The sequence below is a fragment of the Botryllus schlosseri genome, chromosome 7, assembly GCF_051294905.1.
Source record: "Botryllus schlosseri isolate E-star chromosome 7, Bs_hap1, whole genome shotgun sequence".
In the NCBI taxonomy this organism is placed as follows: Eukaryota; Metazoa; Chordata; class Ascidiacea; order Stolidobranchia; family Styelidae; genus Botryllus; species Botryllus schlosseri.
The window spans coordinates 25,516,739-25,527,151 of NC_137242.1; the positions used below are offsets into that span (position 1 = coordinate 25,516,739).

Sequence of the window (10,413 nt, forward strand, 5' to 3'; positions counted from 1 at the left end):
TTTTTGTAACAATCACACAGCTTGTCAAGCATATGTGATGTCACAGTCACCAGATATGGCAGTGGCCCATACCTACCCACTCTCCCCTACCAAGTCTAATAATATTTTCTGCATCATGAAATAGGAGACATAGGCTACATGATACAAGGAAGCTACTCGATTACTTAAATTCGACTGAAGGATGCATTTCAACAACAAACTGCTGATAATTCGTTCCATAAAGATCCGAAATAATTACATCCAAACTGCATTATCATCGATGCATTCGCGTCTAAGGCGAATTCGGAATTGATACACGAGAGATAAAAGGAAATCCACAGACCAGTGGTTCTCTACCTTTTTGGCGTCTCAGATCGGCACAATTTCAAAACTTTCACATATAACTTGTACGAAACAAGTTGTCTACATACATTTCTACTGCAATAACTTAGCTTCTAGTGGTTGGAATTGAGCAAAATTTGGTGTGCATCATCTCTACTGATAGCCTAACAATTGTATGGGGTTAATAGAAAAATTTTGAACATATATTTATTTGTTTTTTAAGTATAAATTTGAAGCTTTCCACTGCAAGAAAATCGCTTCTAGTGGTTGGAATTGAGCCAAAGTTGGTGTGCAGCGTTGTTTTCACCAACCTAAAAATTTTATCAAGCAGCCAGTGAAATCTGAATAAAAAGTTTTTTTTTGAACAGCCCTATTTTATATATATCAACAGTGGTATCACCAATTATGACGTCACCAGCATGAAATAAATATAGGCTAAGATATATATATATATATAATAAAAGTTGACCCCAAGGTACATAGATGGAAGGAGTTTGTGTATCATCTTAAAATAGTGCAATGAGCTCTGCAAGCTTCGATTATTTGAAATTGCATGCCTATGACATCATAATGAACCAATAATAATAATGATAATAAACCAATACGTACCACAGCGACACCGTCGTTGAGTAACGATTCCCCGAAGACACATATGTATAACACAATGTTAACGTGAATTTCCTCAAACACCGATATCACGGCGACGGGATCCACCGCGGATATAATACTGCCGAAGAGAAGGCACTGAAGAAGAGTGAGTTCGGTCATGCCTGACAAATAAATAAATAGTTAAAATTAATTAAATTTCAGTTCGTATCAGGCAAAGCCATGGGATAAGACTTGTACAAACTACCAATCAAGTTAGTTCACAGTCAACTACTTACTGTTTTTTTAGTAGTTCTAGTTCTAGTTGAGCATTTTGAAAAGTGAGTAATTCTAGTTTTAGCTGCACATTTTGAAAAGCGAGTAGTTCTAGTTCAAGTTGTGAGTGTTGAAACTAGTGAATAAATTCTAGTTGCGCATTTTAATAAGCGAGTAGTAGTTCAAGCTGTGAGTTTTGAAAAGGGAGCAGTTCTAGTTCTAGTTGTGAGTTTAGAAACATTGAGTAGCTCTAGTTTTAGTTCTAGTGGCGAGTTTAGAAAAGTGAGTAATTCCAGTTCTAGTTGTGAGTTTTGAATAGTGAGTAATTCTAGTTCTAGTTGTGAGTTTAGAAATTTGAGTAGCTCTAGTTTTAGTTCCAGTAGCAAGTTTAGAAAAGTAATTCTAGTTCCAGTTGTGAGTTTTGAAAAGTGAATAAATTCTAGTTGCGCATTTTAATAAGCGAGTAGTAGTTCAAGCTGTGAGTTTTGAAAAGGGAGCAGTTCTAGTTCTAGTTGTGAGTTTAGAAACATTGAGTAGCTCTAGTTTTAGTTCTAGTGGCGAGTTTAGAAAAGTGAGTAATTCCAGTTCTAGTTGTGAGTTTTGAATAGTGAGTAATTCTAGTTCTAGTTGTGAGTTTAGAAATTTGAGTAGCTCTAGTTTTAGTTCCAGTAGCAAGTTTAGAAAAGTAATTCTAGTTCCAGTTGTTACGGCAGTTTAGAAAAGTGAGTAGTTCTAGTTCTAGTCGAGGGTTTTGAAAAGTGAGTAGTTCTAGTTCCAGTTTTGGTAGGGCATTTTCAAAATCCAGTAGTTTGAACAAGTCTGGCGTGATGACAGAAAAGCGAACCCACCTGGCATACAATTCGCCGAATACACTCCGAATAGAGATAATCCGATCGCAAATGCGTTAAACAGCGTCCCGGCGATCGCGTACACCAAGATACTCCCGAGATTGTCGAAAAACGGTTCTTTCGGCATGAAATATCCGGCCTCTAACACAATGGGCGGTAAAATAAAAAGGAAAAAGGTGTCGGGGTTGAACAAGAGTTTGTCGATCTGATGTTGCGGGTTGATGGCGTACGCGATTCCCCCCACGACCAGGCCCAGACAAATCAGCAGACAGCTTTCCGGTACTCTCGACACGACTTTGTGCATATATTGGGAGCGGAAGCCTGTCGGAAAAATCGAAAAAATGTTTACTAAGAAATTTGATGCGTAAGATAACTAGGACTGGGCGGTATCAAGTATTAAGCTCTGAGTTGAGTCGAGTACCCGAGTATCATTCCTTATGTGGAAAATTCAAATGTGTACCTTTTATGCAACCACAAAGAATACAGTGCCAGTTGTAGGCCAATATCACCTTAAACATAATTTGGTATTTTGCATATCAATATTGATTTGGAAATTAAGCAAAGCACAACCAAACCTTGACATAAATAAAACCGCTGAAGTGGACCACCTGGTTCAATGCCAGACAAGACAAAGTATTCCGATATAAATTAAAATCAATGGATGCAATCACTGGTACTTTTACTGCCATTGTATTCATTGCGATTTGCTAGATATTATTATTATATCAACATCAGTGGGTGGCTCGAATTTGACAACAGCATTATGTCATCTCTACCTTCCTCATCTTCAGCCTGTACCATGTTTCATCTAATTGCATTTTTGTTAGGTATTCATTTACACGGTTGACCAATAACAATTTTTTTTCTCTCTCAGTTAGGCTATATAGTTAATCGTAGCAATAAAACCCTAGTGAAAAAATGCACGAATTAGTATAGGACTGCAAGACAGAACAACACTAGCTATTTTTGGGCATTCCAGAATCGAAAATACACACAATCCTAACCGGTTATAATTATCATTGTTTGGCATGGAGGGCATCTGAACAAGAACACATACGATTGCTTACCGACTTTTGCAAGACCCGCAAATAGAATCCATATGCACACAATGAATGGATTTTCCACCCGACTCCAGTTGATGGTAGCAATCTGGTAACGGTCTGAAAACAATTCAGCATTAGACTGACGGTTTGAATCAGGATTAAAAACATTTTGATCATTATGCCCAAATAGATTTCTGCAATGATAGAAATTCAATTCACTACAATTTGGGAAGTTTCGGATGTACGAATTTAGGCAGCTAGAAATAGTAGCTTCGGAACACAAGTCCCACATCCAGACAGCTTTAACAATCAAACACGACAACGTTCAAAATGACAATAAACATAATCTCATAAGCAGTGTAACGTCTTTTTAGAGGTTATGATACAGTTGCAAGTTGTTTCAGACATTGCCTGTTGGGGACATTTCTCTCTTGGACTACGATTTTTATGAGCTGCAAATAAAATACTTGCTTTCGTCAAAAACGAGATATTATTGGGGATACATGCTCCAAGTTTATGCACTTCTGCTGATGTGGAACAAAGATACCTTTTCAAAAATTACGTGTAATGTAGGACTGTAAATTTGTTGCATGACTGATACAATTTTAGTGTCACATCTTGTATTAGTGACAAAAAGCATTTATGGTAGGCCAAAACCGATGACATGAGCCGAGAACAAGCAGCAAGGCATACTAAAGGTACAGGTACGGTGCAGGTAGACCTACTCCATATCATTTTTTTTCAATTCACAGTTAATAATTTTCCTTTCAAAACACCACAAGATTGCGATACAACGTACATTGCACAAGATAGAAAGGTGTCGATACAACTTAAAGGGAACCTCTGCACTCTAAAAATAATGTAGTCTCAAATTGAAGAGTAAAACAAAAATTTTTTTTTAGCTGCAGCCGTTTCCTTCAGAACGCCACCGTAATGGAGATGCAATGTTTTGAAATTTCCCCGCAACACATCACACTCCAGCAGTCACGCAGAGATCGAACTTTATATAGTTGTCAGCCGATGTCATGAAGGAAATATGTCGTACACGGCACGCCAAGGTGGTTTAGATACCGCGTTCAACGGAAGATGTTCAGTCAGGAGATTATGTCAAAATCGGGCCTAGTGTATTCTATTTCTGTCCTGTACGACATATTTCCTTCATAACATCGGCTGACAACTATATAAAGTTCGATCTCTGCGTGACTGCTGGAGCGTGATGTGTTTGAGGAAATTTCAATACATTCAGCTCCATTACGGTGGGGTTCTGAAGCAAACGGCTGCGGCCAAAATTTATGTTTTGTTTTATCCTTCAATTTGAGACCACATCATTTTTAGAGTGCAGTGCCCCTTAAGAGTAGTCACCCAAATTGATCAGACACTAGAAATATTGGACTTCCAAATCCGAGACATCCTAATACATCTCTTATTTTGCTCATAAAAATATCGCAATATACCTGGGTGGGATGAATGCGAAGGATCATTATCAGTATGATTTCCAGTAGCCGTTTCCTCATCTGTACTACGCTTCATACGATGATACCAAACTGAATAACGTCCAAGAGTGTAACCTGTTTCATTAAAAGCGAAGTTCGTTAATGCAAAAGAATTCGCATTACGAACAAAGTGACGACGCAAAAATCACACACCTTCCTTTCCTTTATTCCCCAGGTAAAATCCATCAGTGCTGGACACACAGACAAAAAATATGACAGCAGCAACGCAAACGTTCCGACAAGACATGCTGTTTCTAATTGGTGGATATCTCCACAAAGGTTTTGATGAAAGTTGAAGACCGCTCACAAGCGCTATTCAGGCGCTACCTGTACTGAATTTCGATACTGGAAGCTACGTTTTGCATGTTTGAGGCTTCTTTTCGATATCTACAATCGTCCGCTAATACCTGAACGGTTTTTAGCTGTTACAAATCTACGGAATGACATTGCAGAACTTGCTGCAGATTGCACACTCGGGCTCGATTATTATTTTTGTTTCGACTCAGCAGCAGCATCTCGCGGGCCATCGATGTGAGGTAAAGCGGTCAGAGGTTGTCCAGGAAGAGTTTTAGATATCCCTGGGTTGTCCTGGAGTTTTCTCGTATATCGTTCATCTGGCAAGCAATGCAAGTATGTGCTACTATAGAGTATGAGTCATACTCTATAGTGCTACCACTGCAAAATAACCTCTGTAAGCGTTACCTATTTTATTTTACAACGACTTTTTTCATCATTTCAGTATAAACTCCATGATTCAGTCTCCGCTTCGGCGACGTTTCTATGGGTACAGGACGTATACTGACGCTGCAGCTTCGGCGTGGATCACAGAGCAACAAAAGTTGAAGTTCTGTCGCTCTCTATTCAAAATATAGGTTGCGAGTGGGGCTAGGATATTGTATGACTATTTGGCTATGTAAGTACACTCATATTCTTTTGTATGAATATATTTCCGGGATGCTGGGTCCATCGTTATGTCGGTTCTGAACACTGAACAGAATGACATATGCTATAGTATACTGCTTGGGCAGAACAAGGAACATATGGCGTAGTAATGTGTTAAAGTGAGGTGAAAAATGTTAGAGTAATGCCAGCCATAGGGATTACTACATGACTGCAACCATAGACTGAAATTTTTATCATATAGAGAGATATGGTATTCTTTTTCGCCTGCACCATCGAGATGCTTTGACGGCGGAGATGCGATACTGCCTTTATAGTAAGGTCATCTAGTCTGCACCCCGGGTTTTTTCTCCTCCATGCTATCCAGTATCCAGGATAGCAGCGGATACCAGTTTTCGAGTCTTTGGTCTGACCCGGCCGGGGATCGAACCCACGACCTACCGATCGAGAAGCCGGACGCACAACCATTACACTTTCTCGCTCTATATATATATCAGAAGCTATGATCATATTTAAATTACTTACGATATGTAAATAGATAGCTTGACTGGTTTCCCACTTTGACTGCAATAAGAAGACCTATATTGGTCTGCATCAAACATTTGGTGTTCTACCTGTTGCAGTTCACCGTGGTCCACTTAACCTTGTATGTTGTTTAGACCCATACTGCATCTGGTATTATGGACATAATACTTACCGTAGCTTACCACAGGGTTGTAATGACCCGAGTCAGACTCGAGTCACGATTTTCTTATGACTCGACTTGACTCGAGTCATTTTCTCACAATACGGAAATGACTCTACTCGACTCGAGTCAATCTGTGTATTGACTCGACTTGGACTCGAGTCATTGCACATGACTCGAACCAAGTCATTTGAATCGAGGCTCAGTCGGCCAAGATCGACATTTCATTGTAATTTTGAAGAATAGTGAAGTAAACACCATATTGGGATTTCGTCTATTGATACTGGTACCGTACTTGAAAATGCGACCAGAAACTGTTGAAAGTGAAGAAAATTTGTATATTATAAATGCGAACCATTCGATATCACCAAAAAGAGTTATAAAAGTGGGTTCAGCAAGACTATACCAGGAAACTGAGCAGTCAACACAATGACTTGGACTCGGACTCGAGTCATAATACCATGACTCGGACTCAAACCCCTGCTCGATGACTTGGACTAGGACTTGACTTGGTGATGAATTGAAAATGACTCGACTTGACTCGAGTCAAAACTATAAAAGTGAGATTGACTTGTGACTCGGAGCCTTGTGACTTGGTTACAACCCTGGCTTACCATGTGTTGCATAATATGGTAATTTGATATTACTTCCACATTGCACAAGCTTTGCGGTATTCTCTCGTCATTACTTGCCTATATAATTTCGCTTTTCTCCTGTTTGACTCGAACCTAAAAACCAGGGATATCTGGAATTCTAGATATCCCTGCTACAACCTAAAACCTAGGCAAGGCATATATCTGTATTGAGTGTATCTGTGGATTGAGACTTCGCCATTGGGATGCAGGATAAGTACTTGGACTGTCCAACCTATATAGTGTATGGTTACCATATTACTTAAAGAACAGCAAGTCCTATCTACTGCACCATCTAATGATATTTTAGTATGCTAAATGCGCTTACCTATCCGAATAAAGATAATGACTTGGAGTGTATTATTACTGTACCAGTGAAATTGGAACTTAGTGAACTCGGCAGAATGATTATACATTTTTTTTCCCTTTTATTTCAGAAGTAGAAGAAATCTGGATCAATCTATAGAGATGATAAGGATAGGAAAAGAAGGAACTATCATGATGATTATATGATTGAACCAGACTCTACATTTGCAAACATGGATTCAAATTCGAAATCCTTCCTTCTTGAAACACCATTTCAACACTCGTCTAAATTCCATACCTTTTCCTCCAAGCCTTCTATCGGATACGCTTCATCAATTAAAAGCTCTTGCTACACGGGAGAAGGTACTTTTGCCGATGTAATCGAATATAATAAACATCTAACAGCTTTGAAAGATCTCGAAAAGCTCAAGGAGCAGCATTATGACGATTACGTCGAGAATCTGGAAAGAAAAGTGCTGAAGCAGCGAAAAAATATTGCGAAAAGCGACAACGAAGTGAAGTGTACCAGATCCAGACCTAAGACAAAGAAATTGCCGAAATTACAGCATCACAAATTAAGACACGACGAAGAGTATGTGCGCAAAGTGTCAAAGTCAAAGTATTACCATCTCATAGCAGCGCGTGATATGATGCGGCAAAGGGGTTTAATCAAGTCAAAAAATGAGGAGGACATGTTTTGGAGCCGTGCCTTGCACGACAGTGACCTGTGGTCGAATCCTTTACCTACTGATGTGCCACCGGATATTCTGAACCGACTAATAGTCGATCGTTTCAGTTCGCGACATCAGACACTCAAGTCTAATTTGCGAAAACGCCGTACTGTCACGTTCAATGAAACACCCACAAAAAACCCTGCTATGCAAAATGAGTCAAATACTCCCATCTCAAAAGTAGATCCTAATCTGCTCAGATTCAAGGTCAAACTTGATCCACCTAAGCTGCATTCAATGAAAAAGATGTCACCTTTACCACCCATCGAACCCACAGCCGGTTCTCTGCCGGAATCACCTCAAAAAACAAGACTAATGAATAAGTTTAGATCAGTCCAACATGCTTACGATGTTGCAATGGTAAATCATGCTGCAGCCCATCAAATGTTACAACATCACGGCCTTTCCCCTGACAACCCTAGTAATTATCTACTTGATAATAGCACTAAGCCAAACACAAGTAAAGATAAACATAAAACATCATCCATTCACAGTAAATCTAAGGCAGTGTCTACTAGTTTGTCGAGAGGAAAAAATGAAGTAGTTTTTATTACTGAGCCTGTTTATGGACATGATGCAGTCCTCATTCCAGAATTGGAATATAAGTACCCAAATCAGAAGGCCCCCAAAAAGAAAAAGGCAAAAGTGAAATCTCAGAGTGACTCCGGGACACAAGACACCCAACATCAAACCAGTGATCCCGGCAAAACTCTAACTTCTGAAGTAACCCCCCTTGATTATGGCATGATGTTATCGCGAAATGATTTAAAGGTAAGGGACGCCACCTGTCTCAGCTCGTTCTGGGTCAACTACATCGCTACGAGCAAGAAAAATTAGTGTCCTTTGTCAGAGTGATAACAAATCTTAGTATGGTCAGGATCGATAGGAAAAACGATTCATTTAATGTATGATCCTTACCCAAATATTGTGTGAAAAAACGAATCTACAGGAGACTATCAACTATGCTTCTGCAGAATCTACTGAAATACTGTTATCATGTCAGCTGAGAAAAGCATACACCTGAGAAGAGTCAATATATTCACCATGAACCTAATAATTAATCATGAACGCATTCAACTGCTGTATCTCACCGACTACCTTACCAAAGAAAATCGAAACAAACTTCCACTTTCTTCCAAATGAAATTTTGCTTCCAATATTATTTTATAGATTTCAATTTGATAATATGCCAAGAGCTCTTCGTATTGGCATTGGTGCCAAGACAAATTCAGGAATTCAATCATGCAGATATCAATGTATTTTTTCTTTTGTTTATAATGCATTCATTACTGTGTGCCGTGCCTTTCCGTGAAGTAATTTACCTCTTATACGTTTAACGTTGCTGATTGCCAACTTTGTGCTAAATGCCAATCCGAAGCTGTCAATTACTCAATTGATTTTTGCTGCATTTTAAAGATACATTATACCTTTATTTGCCAATACCGTTAAATATGTGTCTGTATATCACTCGAGTGTAATCGTGTATTCTATCAATAAAATATATTGGTGTATGAATGAATTTGTGTGATATCAGGAGCACAACTAGAGTGACTGTTCCATACACCCCTGGGCATGCCGGAGTTGTTGTGTAGGGCAGGGATCTTATATATATATAGGTATAGCTCTGTCTTCGTTCAGACTAAGAGCACCATCACCGAGGTGATGGAAGTATCCATCGAGAAAAGACAGCATCAAAGATTTCAAATATAAATTAGATTTCGCGTGAAAGTGCTTCTTTCGAGAATGTCGGTGTCGTTCCGATTAAGGACATTGTTCATCAGGATGTTCCTTTTTTGATTCTCATCTTCAAAGGTTATTGGCTTCACGACACTGTCATCAGGTTTTCGAATTATCTGTGCAAGAAATTTTGCTTGTTGGTGATCAATGAATGATGAGAGGTCTTCGGCGCGACAGATTTTATGAAGATTCTCATTACTAATTTTGAAGGCGCGGTCGGTTCCCTTTCGAGTGTAGCCTCCATGTATCATTTTTTGCAAAAATTGTCTGTAGCAGACATTCAGGACGTTTCTTTGATTTTCTGAAAGAGACCATACGCTGCAGTCATGTGAGTCGACTTCTAGCAAAGGCATTTAATTTTTTTAATTCTTGTACCAAATCCAGATTCTGAAGTTTCGAAGCAGGTATTTATAGGTTTTGAAAGCTGCATGAGCCGAGCTGATCCTAATGTTGATTTCGGATATACCCACATTCGTTTCCTTCAGGATTGTAACCAAGTCACAAAGCTCCGAGTCATAACTCATAAGTCAATCTCACTTTTATAGTTTTGACTCGAGTCAAGTCGAGTCATTTTCGATTCACCACCGACTCAAGTCCTATAGTCCAAGTCCTCGAGCAGAGGTTCGAGTCCGAGTCATAGTATTATGACTCGAGTCAGAGTCCAAGTCATTGTGCTGACTGCTCAGTTTCCAGTTAAAGTCTTGCTGAACCCACTTTTTATAACTCTGTTTGGTGATATCGAAAGGTTCGCATTTTAAATATACTAATTTTCCTCACTTTTAACAGTTTATGGTCGCATCTTCAAGTACCAGTACCAATAGACGAAATCCCAATAGTGTGATTACTTTACTATTCT

General features: G+C 39.1%; 2 protein-coding genes across 11 annotated transcripts in view; one reads left to right on the top strand and one right to left on the bottom strand.

The window, feature by feature from the left end:
* Positions 1–5,054, bottom strand: part of LOC145442791 (sodium/hydrogen exchanger 3-like) — a 50,607-nt gene extending 45,553 nt beyond the window's left edge. For 4 of the 10 annotated variants that reach the window (XM_080320795.1, XM_080320788.1, XM_080320798.1 and 1 more), the window contains exons 1-5: positions 4,720–5,053; positions 4,528–4,641; positions 3,098–3,190; positions 2,031–2,351; positions 931–1,091 (exon numbers count right to left, since the gene is read on the bottom strand). In XM_080320795.1, the coding sequence (XP_080176921.1) occupies positions 931–1,091; positions 2,031–2,351; positions 3,098–3,190; positions 4,528–4,641; positions 4,720–4,813 (783 nt within the window). In that variant the 5' untranslated portion in view covers positions 4,814–5,053. Of the gene's footprint in view, positions 1–930; positions 1,092–2,030; positions 2,352–3,097; positions 3,191–4,527; positions 4,642–4,719 lie in introns of all 10 variants that reach the window. The other 6 variants (XM_080320794.1, XM_080320793.1, XM_080320791.1 and 3 more) reach the window with 3 other exon arrangements.
* Positions 5,055–5,286: 232 nt separating this feature from the next.
* LOC145442844 (uncharacterized) lies at positions 5,287–9,339 on the top strand. The gene is made up of 2 exons (XM_080320868.1): positions 5,287–5,479; positions 7,221–9,339. Exon 2 carries the CDS (start codon positions 7,293–7,295, stop codon positions 8,655–8,657), a length of 1,365 nt encoding a protein of 454 aa, XP_080176994.1. The 5' UTR covers positions 5,287–5,479; positions 7,221–7,292; the 3' UTR covers positions 8,658–9,339.
* The last annotated feature ends 1,074 nt before the right edge of the window (positions 9,340–10,413 follow it).

Bases quoted from the DNA above. Each gene is read 5' to 3' on its own strand.
- LOC145442844 (XM_080320868.1), top strand. From the start codon at position 7,293: ATGATTGAACCAGACTCTACATTTGCAAACATGGATTCAAATTCGAAA.